General features: G+C 42.8%; 1 protein-coding gene across 3 annotated transcripts in view; it reads right to left on the reverse strand.

Moving 5' to 3' along the window:
- kcnn1a (potassium intermediate/small conductance calcium-activated channel, subfamily N, member 1a) overlaps positions 1-23,700 on the reverse strand; it is a 92,279-nt gene that overhangs the window by 50,818 nt on the left and 17,761 nt on the right. Inside the window, exon 2 of one of the 3 annotated variants that reach the window (XM_074650847.1) lies at positions 17,887-18,159. Coding sequence is in view for 2 of the 3 variants with exons in the window: in XM_074650845.1 (XP_074506946.1) it covers positions 5,603-6,991 (1,389 nt within the window). In the remaining variant the exon portion in view is untranslated. Of the gene's footprint in view, positions 1-5,602; positions 7,207-17,886; positions 18,160-23,700 lie in introns of those variants that run through there. The other 2 variants (XM_074650845.1, XM_074650846.1) reach the window with 2 other exon arrangements.

A 23,700-nucleotide genomic window follows, 5' to 3' on the forward strand; every position in this document is an offset into this window, starting at 1 on the left:
ACACACAACTGATAAGATTAACTACTTTTCTAAAGACGGCCGGCAGCCCAATTACCTCAGCATTTTTCCTTAATTTAGACAGAAGGGGGAGGGGGGAAAAAAAGTGCTCTGGTATTTACTTGAAATAAATGATCTCAGTTATAGGAAAAACTGAACAATGAAAAGAGAAAAAAATAAGCTTTAAATGGATGAAAGCAGCAAAACAGGAAATATTTTGAATGTTTGTCTTATTTATAGGAAATACTTTGTGTTTCTGAGGGAACAAAACCATTCACTTTCTACTTCTCAGAGCTCCACACACACACAACCAGCACTAAACACGAGCACACTAAATCCTCCTGAGAGACACTAAGTTGGTTGCAAGTGCCACTTTGATATATGCTGTGTTGACCTTTCCCAGATCATATAGGCTGATTATACGCGTGTTGGACTGCAGTTTGGCAGGATCTGCACAAAAAGCTTTACTGTAATAGCTTTTCCTCCTCTCTCTAGCCATCCATTCTGCAATGACACATACAACCTTATGTTCTCCAGAAAGGTGGGCTGGCTCTCGCCTTACACGCACACACACACACACACACACAGCTACAGCAGAGCAACTACAGGCCCGGTACACCCAACAGACACTGGTGATGTGACAGGAGAGAAGAGAGAGAGATGCCACCAGGCAATGAATATTTCTATTCCTTCTTTTTACTATGAAACAGTACATTTGCATCGCATGATAACTGGTAAATGGTGAACACGCTGCAGCACAAACATTTCTTATATACTAAATCACGATACAGCAACAGATGAGCTGAGAGGAGCTGAAACGATTTGCCGATCAATTATTTTTAAGAATTTAAGTAATTTTTCATGCAGAAAATGTTTCATTGTCTTGTGTGAAAGTAAATCGATTATTTTGGGGTTTGGGACTGTTGATTATACAAAACAAGCTATTTGAAGACATCAACTCAGGCTATAGGGAAATTGTAACACATATTATTAACTATTTTCTGACATTTTATAAACCAAACGATTAATCCATTACTAGAGAAAATAATCAGCAGATTAATTGATAATGAAAATAATTGTTGCAGTCTCAAAGCTGAGTACCAATCAGAGACGCCTGCATGCGTTTTCTGATCACATTTGTCGTGCCGAAACGATGAATCGTATAGTCGACAGTTTAGATAATCAATTAATAATTTAAATCATTTATCAAAGAAAATGCCAAACGTCCTCCGGCCTCTCATATATGAGGATTTGCTTCTTACTTTGCAACCAACATTGAATACGTTTGGAGTGTTTAACAATCTGAAGATGTCGACCCTCTGGTAGAGCTGTTACGATTGATCGATTAGTCGTCAACTATTAAAATAATCGCCAACTGTTTTGCTAATCGAAGAATCGGTTCAAGTATTTATTTATTTTTTAAGTCAAAATTCTCTGATTCCAGCTTCTTAAATGTGAATTATATTTCTGGTTTCTTTACTCCTCTATGACAGTAAACTGTATATCTTTGAGTTGTGGACAAAACAAGACATTTGAGGACGTCATCTTGGGCTCTGAGAAACACTGATCGACATTTTTCACCATTTTCTGACATTTTATTGACCAGACAACTAATCAATTCATCGAAAAATAATCAACAGATTAATCGACAATGAAAATAATCATACGTTGCAGCCCTGGACACTATTTCCTAATTATTTGACAATAAAATTGTCAAAATCACTGATTAATGAAATGGTTTGACATCTCAATCTCCTCATCTAACTCTCGGCAAGAAAGCAAATAAGCGCATTTCCAAAAATGTCAAACTATTCCTTGATTTCTACAAATAATCGGTACATTAAATCAATAATGAAGAGTTGTTCGCTGCAGCGCTACAATATTTTTGTCCATAATGTCACAGAGAATGAAACAGGAGGATTGTCCAAGCTTAGGCTCCTGCAAATCACCCATACTGCCCCAGCAAGGGACAGAAGCCCCATAAATATAATAAAATATATGACCTGGCAATAAAAAGTGCACTTCCACTCTATTGGTGGATTTCATCTTTCATTTTCAGAAGAAAAAACCTGTAAATTTCTGGGCCTGGATGGCAACAAATCTGACAAACTTTAAAGTGATCAATCACAGGTTTCTGCTAAACAAGACGTCGGCGCATCCTCACAACTCAGCCTTGTTAAAAAAACGAGAGCAAAACCACCAGTGTTTATGTGTACTACAGTGTCCCGGCAGGAGATATCACCATAGCAGTAAGTGGCAGGCATTAGAGTACTTACACAGCCTATCACAATAGAAGCAGCAATGCACCTTTCAAAGCACAATGTTATTGAGGCAGGACACAATATCGTACTACCTGCCATCAGTTCAGTGGGCTGGGTATCCAGTTTCAGGGTGTGCTGCGGGATACTGTAATCGTATACACTTTATCAGGCTTGTTCTGTCACAAGTGTTTTGTTTAAGGGATTTCAAATGGGAGCGGGGGGTAGGGGGCTGTCTCATTGAGGGCGAGTCAATAAGATGTAACCGCGATCCCGCAAATATCCGTGAATAGATAAGCGTGTCTAGCCGTATCAAAATACTTGGCACGGTCGGATCTGAGCGAGTGGAAAAGGTTTGATACTTGGGCAGAGTCCGTCCTGGGAGTACTTCTAAGATTTGTTTTTCCTTCAGATTTCCAGTTTTATGAGTGAAACTGGATTATGTAATAGTTGTGTAATAAATAAATGTCTTGTTTGCTGAGGAAATTACGTTCTGGAGAGCTGCAAAGCTGGGATAATTATGATGCTAAAGTCATATTGCCATTTTGACTATGTGCAAAAAGTTGTCTTGGAGATCTCTATTGCCTTTGACTTCTTCATACTGCTGCTTCCTACATCATATGACTGGTTTCCTGCTGCATGCTGACCATTTTCCAGCAATTTTCTTTGCCGTAGCCATCAGAGACGGGCAGGATCAGTTTGGAAAAGACAAAGAAATCTCCCAGTATCATAATCAGAATGGATTTAAAAGACATAACGCTCCTGCAGCTTGTTAAAATCCCAGCTGCCTTAAACAGTAATGAGTATTCACTGGGACTATTTTACAACTTACCAAAGATGTTTTACACTATAATTAGTACAATATGGGCTTTCATTCTCCAGTACACAGTAATAATGGAGTCACAACATCCGTATATTCTTAGCAGATTACATTTTATAGTGGTTAATGGATATATATTAATGTATTTTTACTTTATTAGTGATTAGGTCCAAACAAATAACATTTTATAGTGGTAAATGGATGGATATATTTTACTTTATTTATATTTATATTTAATTTCCTTTGGTGTAAGTGTTCTCTGGGCTTGCCTAAGCACAAATGTGAAGACATTTTCAAAATCATTCAAATGGTTTGGCTGAAAAGTGAGTTTTTCTTATCATTCTTTAGGAAAAACCAGTAGTCCCATGTGCCCAAATACTAGATATAGTACGATAAAAAATAAATGTCTGTATCTCAGAAACTACGAGGAGCATAATCAAGTATTTACTATCTATGAACTCATTACAAGTTGAATATCAAATATATGTACAGACATGCAGTGTAAAAAAAAATTTTCATTGTGATCTAAAAAATGTCAAAGCTGACCATTAGATACTTGCCCAAAGTATGTCCATACCAAATTTCAAGACTTTTGACCAATCGGAACAAATGTTGTGGTATTTTTTCTCATCATACTGGGCGCAAATGGGTTAAGGCGATAACTGGCGCACAATAGGTGACACCATTAACTTGATGCCTCTATGATGCCATGCAAACGGAAGATTAGAAGAAAATGAAGCCATGGCATGTACTGGTATACTTATGATATACTTATGATGCTCTAACACCAAGTGGCAGACCCTATATATGTGTCTGATCAATATTATGTAACTAGAGGAACAAGTTCCGCGTCACGTCTTGGGTTTAGCTTCCCTCTTAAACTCGAAACATGATGGCGGCAACTTCAATATAAAAGTTTACTTTCCCTTCAGTCATTTGGTCACTTCGGCGTTCTGCTGATGCTCCAAAATTGAGCCAAGTTCAGAACAGTCGTGTCAAGGTGGTTCGATGTACCACCTTTTGCTACCGGTGCCAGCTCAGCCCCTGAAAACAGCTGCAGCATTTTAAAAAGGAGCTCTTATTTAGATGCTGCGCCCTCATCAGTGCCTCCCTCCCATTATTTCCCCTTTCCTATCCTGCGATATAACAACTTCACATCGACTGCACCTGGAGGAAATGAAAAACAAAAACAACGGTGGTGCCTCGTTTTGAAAACAAGAATGATTGCTTCCACCAGCGAGATGAACACCTGTTCAAAATAATTCATATGTCCTTTGGTATACGAGCAATAATTAGTTTTGTCAACCAGATGACAGGTGGCACAAAAAACAAGTAGTTAATTTCCTTCTTCTGTTAGCGGCAAACAACAATGTACTTTAACATCTTGCACTTTGATTTAGCTTTTTCTGTTTTTTTCTGCAAGATCCGAAACAATTTGTTCTTCAGCTCTGAGCAGCCAGAGAGAACATCCAACTCACTCAGTTATCGATAAAATATTGAACAAATGTACAGTGGCTTTTCTGTGAGTGAGGATCAGTGGATGGCAACATTTGCACTGCCAGTAAATCATGTTTATAATTAGAAATAAATGGCACATCATTTGAGTTAAACTGCTTAAAACTTTGTCTTTTCTCTTTTTTTTAACATACATGCTGACACACACCTTCCCACACTTTCACTTGACCTATGATGTCAATTTGTGCAGGAACATTTCAACTTATTTTACCCGATATCACCTTCCTGATATCTTTTCATCCATGTTGTCACTATCTAATTATCCAACATGCTCGTCACCTTGATTTCATTTGTTTGTCCTGATGTAATAAGTCCTATGAGGTTGATATCTTTACTTCTATTTTACTATATATTACACTGCATTGGACTGTTGAGTGCACGACAGCTCTCCAGGCAGAACATGCAGCACATATACTGTGTAAAATAAAGTGAGTTTGGAAGTATATGTTGAACACCCGGCTCACACTGACAGGTGTATAGCCTACAAGGCCCTGATGATATAAAGCTAACCGTTAACAGTGTCTGGAAGCCAAAACATTGAGATTCCCCTGCTCACTCGCTTTCTGTTGGAAACAACACCACATGCTTTGTCTCTCATTCAGCTCCCAGGGAGCTTCATTTGAATATATTTTTTTCTCAGTGAGGCTAACCCAAAACAACACTGCAACATTACATGGAACAGGTGTGTGTGTGCGCGATCGAGCGTGCGCGTGCTCGTGCGACCAAAATGAAACAGGTTAGATAAGATAGATATCACGCATTGGGTTACATGTAGTTACATCCATCCGTGCACCAACACTGAATGACGATTCAAATACACCCCCCCACCACCTCTCCTTTCCCCCCTTTACATACACACACATACCACGCGCGTGCACACCGTACACATAGTGCTCTATCAAAAAAAAAAATCATATGACAGGCGTGGTCATTGAGAGAAAACGTTAAAGGCCGGTTTTGTTTTTTCTGTCATTAGAGAATATCGCAGGGAGGAAAATGAGAATAAAGATACCTTATGGAAGTCGATGCGGATCCGCTCCTCTCCTTTATGCGGGCTCTCTGGCCACAGGTGATAGCTGGAGCCGTAGTTGGGGCTGTCTTTGCTGCTGCTGTTGCTGTTGCTGCTTCCAGCCGCAGACTGTGAGTTCCCAGCGTACGCCTGTTGTGTTACCGGAGGAGTGACGCGGGAGTCGCGGCTGTGCGCCTGGTCGGTGGTGATCCTCCCAGACTTATTGCGCTCTTCTTGTTCACAGTGCTGCGGACGCTGGGGACAGAGCCCCAGTGCGCCTTGCTGCTGCTGCTGCAACTGCTGCTGCTGCTGCTGCTGCTCTTGCTGCTGTTGCTGCAGCAGTGGAGCCTGGTGAGTCCTACATAGCTCTCCTCCTGAGCCGCTGGCGCAGTAGTAGTTGATAGGCAAGCTGCTCCCCACCAGTAGCTGTTGCTGCGCTCGTAATTGTGGGATCTGTTGCTGCTGCTGCTGCTGCTGCTGCTGCAGGTCCTGCTGAGTCTGATGAGACTCAAACGCTCTCCTGTTAGCCTCGGTTGACTCACATACATTTAAAGAGCGCCCTTTCTGCTGCAAGTTTGCACGGGTTCCTTCAGGGGAGGGGTCGTCCCTCTGTTGTTGGAGTCTTAAATGACTGTGTTGCTGCTGCTGCTGCTGCTGTTGCTGCTGCTGCTGCTGCTGTTGCTGCTGCTGCTGCTGCTGTTGCTGCTGCTGCTGCTGCTGCTGCCTGTGGTCTCCTCTTTGCCCTCCTGCTCCTCCTCCTCCCCTGCAGCGTTCCACGATGCTCGCCTGTTGGTGGTAATTATTATTGGCACTCCTTCGTTTAGATTCCCGGGGAAACAGCAGCAGAGAGGAGGAGGACGACGTCGGTGGTGGTGGTGGTGGTGGAGGTGGTATAGGCGGAGGAAAAGGTGGGGATGGGGAGGAGGAGGAGGGATGTTGGTGGTGGTGATGGTTTTGAGATAGGCTCGTCGTCTCCTGCTCGGAAAAACTGCAGTGGCAGCTTGGAAAAACAGGCTGGTGATGCTTCTTCTTCTCCTGCTGCTGCTGAGAACCAGCCGGGGCCCAGGGATCCTGCTGCAGGTGCACCGCCGCCGGCTGCACGGTGTGGCTGCTGCCGGGTGGAGGTCGCTGCTGCTGGGCGGTGGCGGTGGTCAGAGGTAGAGGGTCTCCGCTGTGCACAGGTCTCCGAGAGGGCTGGCTCAGACACGGCAGCTCCTGGAGGCTCTGACGGTGAGCGGTGCGGTCTCGGTGGTGAGAAGAAGAGGGCGGGGGCGGCAGGCTGAAAACAGGAGCGATCGGGTCTTTGGTCGCTTGCTGCTGCTTGTCGTCGTCGTCGGTGTTGTTGGTGGTGTTTTGGTGCTGATGGACAGCTCCCGAGTACCGATGCCGCATCCCCTTGATCACCGCGTCTCGCTGTGCTGGTTGTTGCTCCTTCGCCGTGCAGAGCTGCTCCTCCGACACCCCCGTTCATTGCGATCGGTTTCCCAGCAGAATAGAACCGACTTGTATCATTGGTTAGGTTTGACCAAAGACCTGCCTTAAATAAAAAACGTCACTGTAGGAGCCAAAAAAAAAGAAAAAAAAACACCGCCTGCCTTCGATGTGAATATCAGCTCCATCTCCATCGCCCTGCTATATGCGCACAGGTTGCAGCGGATCGATCACCATCCTCTTCCAAAAGGCTGTGAGGATATTACATTAAGTGTAGCATTATTATTATTGAGACGTGGAGAAAACTGTGTTTTAAATCATCTTTAATCCACTGTGGATTCAATACGATCGACTTTTTGTCAATGTTGCCACCCTGCATCATAAGAAATCACTTTTTACTGCTACGTCACCCAAAACAGGCCTGTCATTACAACATTATATGCTTTGAACGTCACTTTAGTTTATGATCAACTCTGAGTCCTCCTATAGTGTGATCTCCACAATAAACACTCTTGATATCAATATTTCCCAAAACACATTTCCACTTGTTGGCCACACAGAAACGCCTCAAACAAACAGGGCTGTATAGCAGCAGATTACCTCATGCCACACAGACCTGAGCCTGAGCAGTCTGGTATTTAATAATTTACGCACAATATGCCTGGTTTTGTATTACCAGGCAGAAATATTTAAGAATGGGTTACTGCTGCATGCAGAGGCTGCAGTCAGCTCGCAGAGTGCTGTGTGTGTGTGAGCTGCTGCTCGCTGCTGTTGCATGCTCTCTCTTTCTCTCTCTCTCTCTCTCTCTCTCTCTTTCTCTCTGTACAACATGTTAGAGGCTTCACTGTCTCAGCGGAGAGGAACCGGCTGAATGGAGACACAGAGAGAGAGAGACAGAGAGAGAGAGAGAGAGAGAGAGAGAGAGAGAGAGAGAGAACGAGTGAGACAGAGAGAGAGAGAGAGAGAGAGAAGAGTGAGACAGAGAGAGAGAGAGAGAGTGTGAGAGAGAGAGAGAGAGAGAAAGAATGAGACAGAGAGAGAGAGAGAGAAAGAGTGAGAGAGAGAGAGACAGAGAGATAGAGAGAGGGAGAGAGAGAGAAAGAGAGAGAGAGAGACACAGAGAGAGAAAGAGAGAGAGAGAGAAAGAGACACAGAGAGAGAGAGAGAGAAAGAGAGAGAGACACAGAGAGAGAAAGAGAGACACAGGGAGAGACACAGAGAGAGAGAGAGAGACACAGGGAGAGACACAGAGAGAGAGAGAGAAAGAGAGACACAGAGAGACACAGAGAGAGAGAGAGAGAGAGAGACACAGAGAGAGAGAGAGAGACACAGGGAGAGACACAGAGAGAGAGAGAGAAAGAGAGACACAGAGAGACACAGAGAGAGAGAGAGAGAGAGAGAGAGACACAGAGAGAGAGAGAGAGACCCAGGGAGAGACACAGAGAGAGAGAGAGAAAGAGAGACACAGAGAGACACAGAGAGAGAGAGAGAGAGAGACAGAGAGATAGAGAGAGGGAGAGAGAGAGAAAGAGAGACACAGAGAGAGAGAAAGAGACACAGAGAGACACAGAGAGAGAGAGAGAGAGAGAGAGAGAGAGAGAGAGAGAGAGAGAGAGAAAGAGAGAGAAAGAGACACAGAGAGACACAGAGAGAGAGAGAGAGAGAGAGAGAGAGAGAGAGAGAGAGAGAGAGAGAGAGAGAGAAAGAGAGAGAAAGAGACACAGAGAGACACAGAGAGAGAGAGAGAGAGAGAGAGAGAGAGAGAGAGAGAGAGAGAGAGAGAGAGAGAGAGAAGAGAGAGAAAGAGACACAGAGAGACACAGAGAGAGAGAGAGAGAGAGAGAGAGAGAGAGAGAGAGAGAGAGAGAGAGAGAGAGAGAGAGAGGCTGGGTGCAGACAGAGTTGTCCGTGGTGCTGAAGGAGCACACAGGACGCACACCACTAAAATAGCCTCTGTCTCTAGTAGCCAGAGGATGGACAATCACATGTCCGTCAGAAATTACTTATTTTATAACATAGAAATGTTATTAAAGGACACATTCTGTGTTTTTCCAAGTCTGTCTTATTGTTTTATTAAAGTAAAACAATACTAAAATGCCCACATTGGAAACGTTATTGGTGGCTGCTAACATTCCTCCTATCAATACTGACCAATCCACAATCCTCCGTCTGTGTTTCCCTGAACATTGTTCCCTTGCTGAGTTGTAGTGCAGGGATAGTAACTAAAAACACTAACTAAAAACACTGTAACTTAAAGCACCGGTGGGTAGAAATGGAGCAAATATGATTTAAAAAACAGTTATTTGTTATAAAACGGTCACTATATCCTGACAGTAGTGCATGAGACAGGTAATCTGAAAAACACTCATGTGCCTCTGTGTCCTCCGGTGCTCCTAACGGCATCTGCAAGATTTCAGACTGGAGGAAAACAACCAATCAGAGCCGAGCTGGAGCCTTTCGTCTTTGAGCAGCTGTCAATCACTCGCTAACTCCGATCAAACGGTCAAACTAGGCAGTGCTGATCAAATATGAATCAATATTCTTTAACTGTAATGCCTATTTCTCACCTCAAATGTTTTCAGAATCATCTTGTAGTGTACTGTTTAGCTGTAAAATGAGAAAGTTTGTGACCCGGCAGCCCTGTTGAGATCAGTTGAGGAAATGCCAAGCACCGCCCACCAGCCAGAGCACAGCCAATAGGAACGCTCTCTCTCTGAAATGACCTGTGATTGGCCAGAGTCTCCCGTCTAGACTTTTTAAAGCCTGAGAACAGAGCCATGAGGAGGTGCAGAAGTCTAGTTTTCTCTCATAACACTTAAATTACAATATGCTGAAAGGTTATTAAGGAATCTTTGCCCAATGATGCCAGAAACCTTCTGCCTACTGCAGGTTGAAGAAGATTCCCCCTTGATTTAGTAAACTCTCAGACTGCTGAAGCTGCTCAAATTCTGTTGCTTCAGCTAAACTTTCTATCAGACCTCTCAGGTCATCGCGTGGTGGATTTTCGAAGTAAGTAAATTAACTTTATGTCTTTTAGCACCATTAAAAAACAGAGTTACAGACTCAGCTGATGCACTGAGGGCAAGCTTGTTTCACAGTGTTGAGCTTGGACTGTGCAGCTTCTAACAAACAAAGGTCTTGATGCAGAATAAAGGAGTTTGAAAAATCGGAAATAGAAAACCATTTTGTAACTCTACTAAGGCTGCAATAGGGCTGGGCAATATGACGATATATATCATTAAAACAATATAAAAATGTCTATCATATATATCTCTCTATATCGTTTCCATGGCGATAAAGGCTAGGCCTATATTTATTTATTTTTTCTTTATATTTTCACTTAAAACTTTATTTTGCGCTGGCTGGCTGGAACCACAGGATATTTGGCATTTTTCTTTGATAAATGACTTTAAGGATTAATCAATTATCTGAACTGTTGACTATTGAATTAATCGTTTCATTACAACAAATTTGATCAGAAAACAAATATGCAAGCATAAAATGATTGAACATGTCTGTGATTATTTTCTCTAGTAATGGATTAATCGTTTGGTTTATGAAATGTCAGAAAATAGTGAATAATGTCTGTTACAATTTCTCCTTAGCCTGAGTTGATGTCTTGAAATAGCTCAACAGTCCCAAACCTCAAAATAATCAATTTCCTTTCACAAAAGACAATGAAAAACAACAAATCCTCACAACTGTGAAGCTGTAACTGGAGAATGTTTGAAGTTTCTGCTTAAAAAATGACTTAAATTAATCGATTCTTAAAAATAGTTGATCGGCAAATCGTTTCAGCTCCTCTCAGCTCATCTGTTGCTGTATCGTGATTTAGAATATAAAGATTTTTTTTTGTTATTTTCTCAATTAATCAATTAGTTGTTTACACTATACAATGTCAGAAACAAGTGAAAATGTCGATCAGTGTTTCCCAAAGCCCAAGATGACGTCCTCAAATGTCTTGTTTTGTCCACAACTCAAAGATATTCAGTTGACTGTCATAGAGGAGAAAAGAAACTAGAAAATATCCACATTTATGAAGCTGGAATCAGAGAATTATGACTTTTTCTTTCTTGAAAAAATACTCAAACTGATGAATAGATTATGAAAATAGTTAGGGATTCATTTAATAGCTGACAACAAATCGGTTCATTGTTGTAGCTCTAAACTCTATAGAATAAGATCCAGGTGAGGTGTGGGTGCTTTCAGCTACTTTGGTCCTTTGGTTTGTGTCTGTGGAGTGGAACAAGGACTGTGGACTCCCACAGTGTAGCTTGTGTTAGTAAAGGGTCACTTCACAGCCAATATGGAGAGGAGGAATCTTTACAACCTATAACTAGAGTTGTTTTGATACCAATACCAGTATCGGAAATGTGTCCAATACTGCCCAGAATTCAGGATCGGGTATCGGCGAGTACGCCAGTCTATGCACCGATCCGATACCGTCATTTATTAACCCAGAAAAAAATCAACTTGTTTAACCGAAAATCAATTCTTCTTCACAGCTCCAAAACGGTAGCCTTCACTGTGCTGTCGCCCTGGATGTATCGTGGCTGCCACTGACAACTACTGTATTAGAGCAGCGAAGAAGAACTGATGCAGGTAGTTTGTCACATGACGATAGCAAACAGCAACAGTGTGGTGCTAGTGGAGAGTCTGATGGTAGTCAGAGCGAGGGAAATGTCAGCCATTTGGCGATATTTCACAGTGGAAAATCCAACAAGTAAAACAGCGATATGTACAGTATGTAAGGCTTCCGCTTCCAGGGGTGGCTCTAGTGTTGCCAATTTGTACACCAGCAATCTTATAAAACATTTGAAGACGCATCACAAGAAAGAGCACGACGACTTCACCGAGGCAAAGGAGGGGAAAAAAGGACAGCAGCAAATGCTTGAAACCACTTTCCAACAACGAGATTGATTCCACAAAGATAGCCAAAAAGCGACAAAGATATTATATTTATCACGCTGGTATCGGACCGGTACTCGGTATCGGACTATTCCCCAAGGTCAGGTATCGAAATCGGTATGGGGAAGGAAAAAATGGAATTGGAACATCTCTAGCTATAACGCTTAGAATAATGTACACATAGGCATTTGAGTATTGTATTAAGATCGACTTTTACATCCGTGTTTCTTTCATAAGAATAGGTTAGTATTTGAAAAATATGAGCAACACAAACGCACCATTTTAGTCGAAAGAGAGAGACGTTGAGGCTGAGCCAAAGAGACAGGAGGGGATAGAGACGGAGAGGGAGCCAACTTTACATCATACATTAGCCATTCTTAATAAGTAATAATCCTTTCCTTAAAGCTGGTTCAGCCATTTGGAGTTTTGATGGGTCTAAAAAGACTGCAGCGGTGGCACACTTTGCCTAACCACTGGAAGAAAGCTGAGCTACACTCTTGTTTTATAGCTACGTGAAGTACTGCAGGAATTTGGAGTGGAGCTCTGGCCCGGGCCTGCATTAGAAACATGATCATTTTCATTAAGTAATTGATCGCTGTGACCTGTGCGAGTTCCTTGGCAAGATGGAGTTTCATTTGCTAGTTTGGGAAGCAATGTTACTGCTTCCACATAAATAATTAAATCAAACTTTACAACTCCTGGACACACACAAACACTCATTCAACAAGCGGCTATGAACGCCAAAGACCACATTTTCTCTCCGTCTTTGCTTTTTTTCCCCCCCTCCCTCTCTCTCGCACACACACACCTACAACCATAACGATGCTACAATATTTCACTCAAACGGCCTCTTTCGAGCAAAAGCTGCCACCAGAATTTAGTGCCTCTTGGATTTGTCCCATGCAGCCGTCAAACTTGGCCGCTCCGGCCATGTTAAAGCATATTGTTGGCTCCTGGAGGGAGATGCAGCGGAAGATCTGTGACACTAAAATGGTAGAGGAGGAAACATTGAGGAGGCCAATGGCTGCAGCACGTAACATAGGAAGTAGATAAGAAGCCTGTAATTACAGAGAAAGAGAAAACCGACCAGGGCGAAGCAGAGAGATGTGTAAGTATTCGTGTGTGCGTGAGAGAACGAGAGAGAGAGAGAAACTGATAGTGTGCACTGAGAGAGAGGGAAACCGGACCGAGTGGGAGCGATATCTAAAAAGAGCAGGTGCGCCAACACAGAATAGATCAAAAGAGTTCAATTGAAAAAAGAAGAGGAAGATAGAAAATGTGTTGTACTGTAAGTGAACCAAAAATAATTACACACAGGTACAGAGATTAGCCTATTATCTTAATACAGAACCATCTACGCTGGAAGATAAAGTCATATGTGTTTTTATAATCACTATTCTTACAGATGCCTCCGAGTGGTATCTCATTGTTCTTGGCATCTTGACTGTATAGTGTGTAATGCACCAGGTTTTAATGAATATTAATCAGAGCACTTCTGCCTTTACTTTGGCAGAACACATGGCTGCTTTGGGGTTCAAGCTAGAGTCCATTCGCTTATTAGACTATCTCTCTAACCGCCAGAACACCAGACTGCCGTGACGTCATCAGGACATAAGTTTGTGCTGCTCTAATAATGAACTGTTTGTTTGCTCTCATTAATAGTGATCACGGTCATGTAAGTAAGCCTATGTCCTGTTGATATGACACAGATAACGGCCCCTGCGTCCACAAAGATAGACCCACGTTTACCTTTCGAAATATATTTCTGTTAACAATACACTTTAGTATGATGGCGTAGTAGTGCCATTGTAGGAGCCGGGGGTGATGGTTTGCACTCCACTATAACTATACGTTTTTTTCCCGTAAATGTATGACTATAATCTCAATTTTTGTAACTTTTTTTCTCATAAATTTGTTACTTAAATCTCAGAGAATATCCATTTTTTTTCTCGTAAATTTATGATTTTTTAATCTTGCAAATTTGTGATTTTTTCTTTCACATAAATTTGCCACATTAATCTCCAAAGAATATCCACGTTTTTTTTATCATAAATCTATAACTTTATAATCTCTTTATTTTTCGTAAATTTAGGACTTTTTTTCTTGGAAAATCCTGATTATTTGTCAGAATATTACCCCCCTCCACCAGATATGTAATTTACTTTTTTTTACCTACAATGGCCTTAATACGCCGTCTTACTTTAGAGAGCCGCTGTGTTGTTGTCGGGGTTTTTTTAAGTTTGTAGTTAAAGTCCTGTTCAAGGGTTTCCAAATGGAAGATCTAAGGATAGAGGATGTCGCATGTTGTATAGCTTTTAAAGCCCTCTGAGACAAATCTGTGATCTTGGGCTCTACAAACAAAACTGAGTTGGGTATCGTCACTGTGCTTCGAAAACTATGCATCTCCAAACTATCAGCTTTTAATGAGCTAAGAAAAAAATTTGTTTATTTAAAATGGTATTGTATATAATATCATGGCTTTGAGCATGCAATTCAGTGAGAAAGAGCGTGACCTCTTCTGCCCTCGACATTACAAATACTAGTTCATATTTACTGCTGAATCTCTGCAGAAGTGCAACTAACAGCTGTTCTGAAGACAAAGACGTACGATAGAAAACGAGACGAGGAAGAAAGAAATAAAAAGAGTAGAGAGGACTTTGCTAAAACAAAAAAAGACAGCAGAGGTTTCGAAGACACTTCCTCTTGGTCCCGAGTGTGTCATGTATGACAGCTGAGTGTAAGGCAGCCATCTTGAATTACTCTGTCAATTCCCTGCATGTCATGGCTATGGCTGTCATCTTACTCAACTATGACTAACTGTGAGTGATGCCTCAAGGATAGAGAGTTAGGTGCTGCGGGAGCCACAGCGGCCTTTGATACAGTGTTATGACCAGTGAATAATGTGACACATATTCAGCTGGACGGATGCGGCTGGCCTGCGTAAACGCTGATATGCTCCGCACATGATAAACAACCTGCGATCCTAGAGATAAGAGGCGAGTCGTGACTCAACCCGGGCTGCGGCGTCATCGAACACTCGGCGCAGCCAGTGTGAGATGATACAGAGGGCATGCTTGAGACAGAGCGTCTGGGAGATACACGCTGCCAGCCACAGCAGCGGCAGGGCCCTGCGCCCAATGCTGGAATTTATCTCTGACAGCTAAGATCATTAGTTAGATTTGCTCCGGCTACTCAAATGAATAAGCAGCTTTGCCATCATTCAAGAAGAGGCAGGTACGGGGAGAGTCGTTGTTAAATATCAGCTGACATGTTAGCATCCCAAAGTCCCATAAATGAGTGGAAAGGCCCGCGCGAGGCGGACATCTGTGATGAAGTGTTTTCTATTACCGCCACAAGCAAAGCCAAGGTGCAGGAAGTGATAAAGTGGCCCGTGCAGCCAGCAGCTGTAACGCACGGGCATGCCAGGTAACACCCGAGATGAGAGGAGATTCCATTGAAGGAATGAGGAGATACTCAAGAAGCATCCTGGATAATCCTGATGCACAGCCATAAACTTAGAGGAGCAGAGGGGTGAGTGTTCTCATCCATCTCAGAGGATGAACAAGAGGGCAATTAGTCACCTTAGTCCACACAAACACACAAGCACAGATACCAGCACCTTGTTATGGTCGTTTCCTCTTCGGCACAGCTCTATTCATTCACTGCAATATTAGATTTGCTCGGGTTTTTAATTATGAGATTATGAATGACATTATGAGGAAAATCTTATTGTCAGTGACAATTATTCCCATAATGACTAAAATATTTAGCAAGAAGAAGAGGAATTAAATCTTCATATAGACCAGGGGTCTCCAACAAATAGGTCGCGAGCTACACCCATTTCTGAGTGGATCACTAAAGGTTCATAGAATATGTACATAAATTTGATACCACGAAGTCACTGTAAACTTGTTTATATTTTATATCCAATCAAATGCACACATCTCGTACCCTTCGGATACTAAATTATTATTTGCCAGCTGTCAATTCAACAACTTATGCTGCTTACAAGTTTAAATCAGTGACGCACCAGTTTTGACAATGACTGCAGAAAATAGCGAGGCCAAAAAAAAAAGCAAACAAGACTCGGTCATGTCTATAATGTTAAATCCAGCGGTACCTGTCCACCAGGTCCGGCGAGGACACTAGGGGACGCGCCGCTCCACTCAACTGGCCGTTCAAGCGGTGATGTACCCTTTTGTGGAATGCACCTGATTGGTCCCTGGTTTTCTGCTTGCCGTTTCAAACAGGAAACAACACGGTGGCCTGCTCATAAACTTTCTGTCATTCTGTCTAAACAATCCACCAAAATCTACTTCTGAAAACATTTTAAGTGAGAAATAGGCTATGCCACTACTGAATCTCGTTTAATTTTAGAACTAGATCACCTAGTTTGACAGCTTGGTCCAAGTTTCGTGAGCCAGACGCGTCGCGCTGGACGGGCTCATTTGCATCACGGACTGTTCCCGCCTTTTCATTTTGAAAGAGCAACAGCCAATGAGGAAACTCCAACACTCGTGTAACTTCATCACGTCGCCTATGGCGGGATTGTAATAGAGGTGATGACAGCGGTGACTGAAACGTTATTGAAAGGACCATAAAAGAGAGACAGAAATGATGTCTGCTGTTGACGATGTACAACTTGCTGCTACGAGCAGCTCTCGGCCACTTAAATTTTGTCAAATTAGCTCTCAGAGAAAAAAAGGTTGGAGCCCTCTGAAATAGACAGTTAAACAGACAGTTACAGATACATTTAAAGCTTCTTCAAAGATTTGTTTTCCCATTTGATAGCTCCCACTTTCATTTAACTCGTTTATCTCTCTGTGAGACATTATCTCACTAGCTTTAAAACATTGTACGTCATACTCTCTCCTACCTCTAATCAAGGTCTGGCAGTGTTAATGCAGCAGTGGCAGAGATGTCTCTGGGTTTCGTCTGCTGCTGGTCCTACATGACGCCTTCTCTGCTAATACAACAGCAAACACCTGCCTTGTTTTCTCCGACGTGGCCTTGGCAGAAGCACTGGACCATCAACCTCTGTTCACAGAGCACAATGATGTCACTGCATTGAATGGAGCAGTAGATGACGAGGGGAAGTGAAGAGGACAAAGAGAGAGAAAGAAGCAAACAGGGAAAGGCCCATTTATAACGCAGTCTGATGTGTGTGTGTGTGTGTGTGTGTGTGAGGTAAAGATGGTTATGGCGTTATCGTGCTTATGTGTGTGTTCAAAACATGTGCCTCGGGGTGTGTGTTTGTGCACCAACGTGCACATGTAAACACATGTGCATACCTGTGTGGGCGGATGGGACCGGCGTTTTGACAAGAGAGGCTCAGAGAGGTTTGCCCAGTTGTAAAATATGGTGATGAGAGATAAAGAGAGGAGAAAGCTCATCACTAATGCAAAGGTTCAAAGACTCGGACCGCGTCTCATCATCAGAGCCGCAACAAACACAAAGGAGATGACCAAGTGACCCCACGTATTCACCACCAGCAGGCTGAGGTGGACTGTACACTCTTCTGGGAAAAGCCTCAAGAAACATCCCTTAGAAACAGTCTCAAGAAGACACACACACACACACACACACACTTAAATATGATCACCTTACACCATCTGCACTGGGACAACAAAAAGTTGAAATACTGTACACCTTGCATCAGAGTAATCCAACGCCGGAAATATCCCTTTATATTTCCCACTGCACACCAGTAACACAGAAAGGCTACAAGGTGTAGCCATGTCAGATAAGAAAATTCATCCCTGCAAAAAAAAAGTCATGCACTGGTGCTGTTAGGTGTGAAAATGCAAATGAGGTGAGCTATAAAGGTTATTAGCTACAGATATTAGAGCCTGCAATTGCAATTTCATCACACAATCTTATCACACCCCTCTTTTTTAACTAATACTGATAGAAAAGAGAATGAAGTGAAAGGAAAGGGAAGGGCATACCTTTTATCTGATGGAGGTTGCACATGCAGGCTCTCTCCTTGCAGAAGACACATCAGCGATGATTATAAATGACAGCAAGAAAATCAATAGTCTCCTACTAAGAATAGGGGCTCTCCCAGTCATTGCAGTCTCCTGTCGCTCGTAGCACGGAATAACGGGGAATACACGCTCTGGATTCTTGCAAGCACATGCTCAGCGTATTGTTCCAGCTATTGGCTGCTCCCTCTTCTTTCCTCGTGTGTTTCCTCCCCATCTCCTCCACCTGTTTGTGCTCTGAGAGGAAAAAAAAAAAAAAGCTATGTTTTTATTTTGTATTATTTCAGTCCGCAGTGAAATCTCATTCCCACCTCTGGGTCATGAAATTTAATGGCGTTTAATGTGATTTACAGGAGATCGATACAATTTTTTTATCATTTCGGGACGATAAAATAAAATCTGACACGGTGTGAGTCTCCCGGACAAAAAAAAACCGCTGATGGGAGCTGTGACAAATCAAGAAAAGCACTGGAGGGGGGTTTTATGACCTTGTGTGTGTGCTGACGTCCCCCCCCCTCCTCCTCCTCCGCCGCCTCCTCCTCCCCTCTCTGAATTGATGCGGGGATTCCTGATGCTATTTTTAGCCTCTCGGTCGTGGAGAGCCGTGCGTGGGTGGAGGAGAGAAAGGGAAGAGAAGCAGGAGGAGAAGGAAGAGGAGCAGCAGGAGGAGGGGAGGGGGGGTGAAGAGGAGGGAGAGATGGAAGAGGAGAAGAGAAAAAGAAGGAAGAGGAGGAGGAAGGGGGGGGTTTGTAAAGGGGGGGGTTCCCATGCGGACTGCAGCAGCATCAACACAAAGCTCCCCGCTGTGAGGGCTTTGAATCGTGACCAGACAGCCAGGAAAAACAGAAAAGGGAGCGCCGTGTCATTTTCTCCACACAGGATGGTACTGCTTTCATTGATTTAGCATGATTTCTTTTACACCACTCTTAAATTACACAGCTCTTTGATAAAGATGATGGCAGACAAAAAAAAAAATCATTCAGAATTATGGAGTGTAATTATATTGTGTAAAATGAGAGGGATATGTGGGGATGCTGATCAGGCAGAGTGTTCAGTAATAAACCGCAGTAATAATGGCATTTAGTTTTATAATATACAGTATTTTCACAGCTATTATTAATGCAGGCCTATATTTCATAGCTCTTTGTCATTTAAATGTCTGATTTTAGACCTGTTATGTACACAACCATTTACTGAGCACCCTCAGGGCAATATAATATTGATTCATTAGAGGTCTGTGCTCCTTAAACTGAATTTAAACAGGCTATAGACAAACACACCTGATGGTGTTTTCCATATGTTTATAATAATACTCACTGCTTGTGTTTACCATTGTAAAAAATATATTAAAGATTTATTGCTTATAGGTCTATTTTTTCCCATCCTATCCAGACCAACCAATGCCCACCATAAACAGCCTGAACACTCCCAATTCAAATGAAGTCATACAATTAGCCGCACAGACTCAAATCAGGAGGAAAGTACAGGGACGCTTGGCATATGGGGAGGGGTTTTATTATTTATCACAGGCAGACTATTTTTAGCTCGTGCTGCCGTGTTGGCGTCGAGGGTTTCCGGGCACATTGGTGGCAGGTTTCCCCGTCACCCGCAGGTCACACGGCGGGGGGAGACCCGGGCATACCGTACCGCCAGATAAAGAAAAGGAAGAAAAAAACACGCAGGCATCACAGAGGACTCCAGCTGGTTGCATTATTCACTCGCGCACTTAATCAGAGCCGTATAATTACTGAGAGAAACACGAGCAGCCAAACTGCCGCAGAGGGGGCGTATGTATGGTGGTACATGTGATGAAGAAAAACTAAAATTATAAAGCAGATCGTCTCGAAACCTTAAAGCTAGTTTGAAGCCAAAAAGCACACCTGTGACCGCACAACAGCTAATTAGAACAGGATGTTACTGCGGCGAACAAAGACATAGCCACTCATGCAATAGGCTATTTAAATGTTGGGTATCACAACCTAGTTTTTTTAATATATTGTTAAATTACTAATTAAAAAACTTGATCTGCAGGCAAGTTTTCTTCTCCTTGCTTGTTGTCTGGCATATTAAATTCATACAAGGGCTTTATTGTTTTTGGTTGCATATGACATTAAGACACAGCTCAATTAGAAACACATCGTATACTATCTGCTGTTTCATCATCATTGCATCATTTCGCCTACACAATTGTTCATTGCTTTGCATCTCAAATGCTTAAGGTGAGGGTGCTTTGATAGCACACGGTGAAGTGGCAACCTTTCCTAGATAGAAACAGATACCTTGCTGTATTTCTGCAAACAAATAATTAGCCCTAACTTCTGAGGAATTACCAAGTTCTCACCACAGAGGATTTAGGCCAACGTTGGTTGTGAAAAGAGAGCTGAAAGGATCTTGAGAAGTAGACTTAATGGTGCCGTTTCCCCTCCTAAACAGGAGAATAAAGAGAAGTAACGAGAGCACGAGAGGAATAAAGCAAAAAGACGTGAAGTGAAAAGACGGAAATTGAGAACAATAGAGGACTCTGAGGTAGTGAGGGATAAAAACAGGGCTGTCTGATTGAGTGGGAGACGTGGGAGGGAGGGAGGGAGGGAGACAGAGTGCATTAGAAATGATTGGAGGGGAGCGATAGAACGAGCTGGTGGATGGGGGTAAATTCAGATGTTCTGGATGATAATGCTGCCTTGTGTCCTAATGAAAAAAAAACTAGATGCTATCTGACTGCTGGAAAATGCTGGACCTCTTCTCTCTCTCTCTCTCTCTCTCTCTCTCTCTCTCTCTCCCTGGTGGGGGGTAAGGCCACTTTCTCTCCTCTTGAAGGGCCCTAACTGGCTAAACACAGCGGGGGATTAGCTTTAGCTTCTCTTTACTGCCAAAGTGTCCTCGAGGTGTGGAGAGGCAGCATGGCCTGTCCCCGCTGCTGGCTGTTGGACTGTCTGTCCTCCATCTACTCTGCATGGATGTCTGGATTTCCTCCACTCAGCCCCGCCTGCCTGCATGTCTCCTTATCCATCAGTCTTTATGTGTGTGTGTTTGTGTGTCAACTCGCCTGTTTGTCTGGCCAGCTGTTTGTCCAGTCTGTGTATTATTTATATTCCATGTGTATTTTCCCTGACAGCCGCCCTCTCATGTCTGTCTGTATGTTGACGCCGGTTGCCTCTCTCTGTTTCACTACCTCCATTTTGCTGGACGTCTCCGCTGCTCGCTGCATGCCGGGCCTCCTGTCTGCTTCACTGCCTCTGCTCTGCTTTCAGAAAAATAAAAAAAAAAGTGAAGAGAAAGAAAAGGCTCAGCCCCACCCCGAAAGCAACGTTACTTTGTTATTCACAATGCAGCCTTTTCTAATACTAGTTTACAGTTTGACTGCTCTGCACGTGTAACCGTGGCTAATTTAAAACGGAGCTGAGGGAAACGACAGAACAATGACACAGACACAGTTCTAATTAAGGAATTAAAGCAGCTTAGGTTTAATTTGTAACAAGGTCCGTTCATCAGAGAATTTAACTCCGTACCTTGAATCGGCTGTTGCAGGATGCAGCCCTAATTCACAAGCTGACGTCATCTTCATAATCTTTAAGTATGGTGGAACAACTATCAGCTATTAGCAGCATTGTTTTAACCTTCAAGGGACACTGTGACATTTCAATTTTTGCTCTGGTGTATTTTTTTCACCGAGCCCTTAAGGTTACAGAGTATTTTTAGCAGACAACCACCCTGGAGATTCACTGTCACCACGAGGAATTTATCTTTTTTCCACTTCTCAATATCAAAACGTGCATAGAAGCTAAATTAAGAAACAGAACAGAACATAATGAATTTAGACCTGCACACGTATGTCCACATGTGTTGGACACATTTTTTGTCATTTCTTTAAAGTTTAGTCAGGTGGTTGATTTCTGTGCATTAAGAGTCCAAACTGCAAACACCAAACATCGTAACTACATATTTGGTCAAAGTTGAGTTACGACCTGAATCTGACTTTTTGACATCTGTTTTACTATTTGAAAAATATTATGCCATAGAAATGTATAATTTCTGTACATTTCAGCTGCCACAAAATGGAGATAAGAGACCAAACCATAGTAACTACTCCGGATCAGCGGTAAACTGCAGTTCTCCGTCACGCTTGTGAAACTGCGGTAATGTGAGCCGCAGAGTGCAAAACCGTGGTACCGCCAGTCGCCGTCTGACCTCCGTTGCTCCTGAAGTAGTGTTATTATGGTAATGATGGCCTCTGAGCGAGGCAAACGGCGTTACCACGGTTTCTCGCCAGCTCACATTACCGCAGTCTTAGGAAGGGAGGAATGAGCGGAGGGGTACTCAGTCGGTTGCAATCTGCAACCACACCACTTGATGCCGCCAAATCCTACACACTGTCCCTTTAAAGCTAAAACTGAATTTACTCATTGATGTTTCCCCTATCCGTAAATGAAAACATCAGTTTAAAAAATAAAAGCTAAATATCATCTTTTAGTAATTACTAAAAGAATTAGTTATTTATTCCACATCTCGTAGCTCAATTCAATCCCAATGGAGAAAAAACACCCAGCTAAACCCATGCAATATAGTTAAGCTACCTATCTAAATCACATAATTAAATTAAATTGTAATGTAATCTATTAGGATAATAGGAAGGTATTACTTTTTTATTTGTTACGCAGTTTGCTAGCCAGCCTGAACACTTTAAACCAATTTTCTCAGAATATGCAGCTGTGTGATCTAAAACACAAAGTTGTTTCATCGTAACAAAATTCCAATAGAAATGCATGTGAGGACATTTCTTTTGTTAAAATGTCCCTTATTAAAGCAAACGTGTTTGCTAGACACTATCAGCGATATAACTGGACATAAAAATGATACAGACAACTTGTTTTTAGTTGACTGAAGTGCAGGAGCCTCTTCCAGACTGCTGTGTTTTGGGCCTGATGCTGTTTGTTGGTAATGGGCCAGACAGATGTGCTTGCTATCCATCAGCCCACAACATCCTCCATGTGTCACTAACAGTCTATTTCCCCGTGGTGCTGCCTCTCTTTAAAATGTGTCATTTTATTGTTCTGATTTCTCTCTCTTCTCTGGGGAGTGGAATATGATTTCACAGAACATTAAGTGGATGGGATCTAAGGGAATAGTGTGGGGACTGGGGATGGTGGTGGTGGAGAGCGGCGGTGATCTGGCCTAATTAAGCCCTCTCCCCATCTCCCTCCTTCTCCTCCACCTTCTCTTCCAAGAGCCCACCCGCCCCAACACCCCCTCTACCCCCCATGCTCTCTGATAGGTCGTGACTTTCACCGGGGAGTGTGAAGGGCGAAGGAGTACTCCTCAAATCATAATCCGCCTGACTTTGGGAGAAAAAGGATTAGTCTAGCAGTAGCCTGAGCAGCCATGCGAAGGCACACGCTTCAGCATCCCGTGTCTGTTTAACCCTGTATGTCAGCTATAAAGACACAGAGAGAGTTAATGGACATATTAAGGCATCAGAGCGGTGAGGGTTTATACCTCCATGGTCTTGATGGACTGCAATTATATCAGGCGATGAAGCCACAAATCAAAGCACTGCGTCCAACCCTCGTATATACTGTAAAAGTCAATCTGCTGTCGGTTTATGAGGCTCCCCTTGTTGGCCATACAGTTGAGTTTACATATATTTCATATGATGGCGTGACCTCATGTTTTCTTAATGGCTCTGACCCAAGTATCATTGCATGGGTGAGTGGCGCCAGGTGGGTCTATACAAAACTCGTTTTCCCTCCGGTCTGCGCAATTATTACCCGATCGTCTCCG

The sequence above is a fragment of the Sebastes fasciatus genome, chromosome 11, assembly GCF_043250625.1.
Source record: "Sebastes fasciatus isolate fSebFas1 chromosome 11, fSebFas1.pri, whole genome shotgun sequence".
NCBI classification, from domain to species: Eukaryota; Metazoa; Chordata; class Actinopteri; order Perciformes; family Sebastidae; genus Sebastes; species Sebastes fasciatus.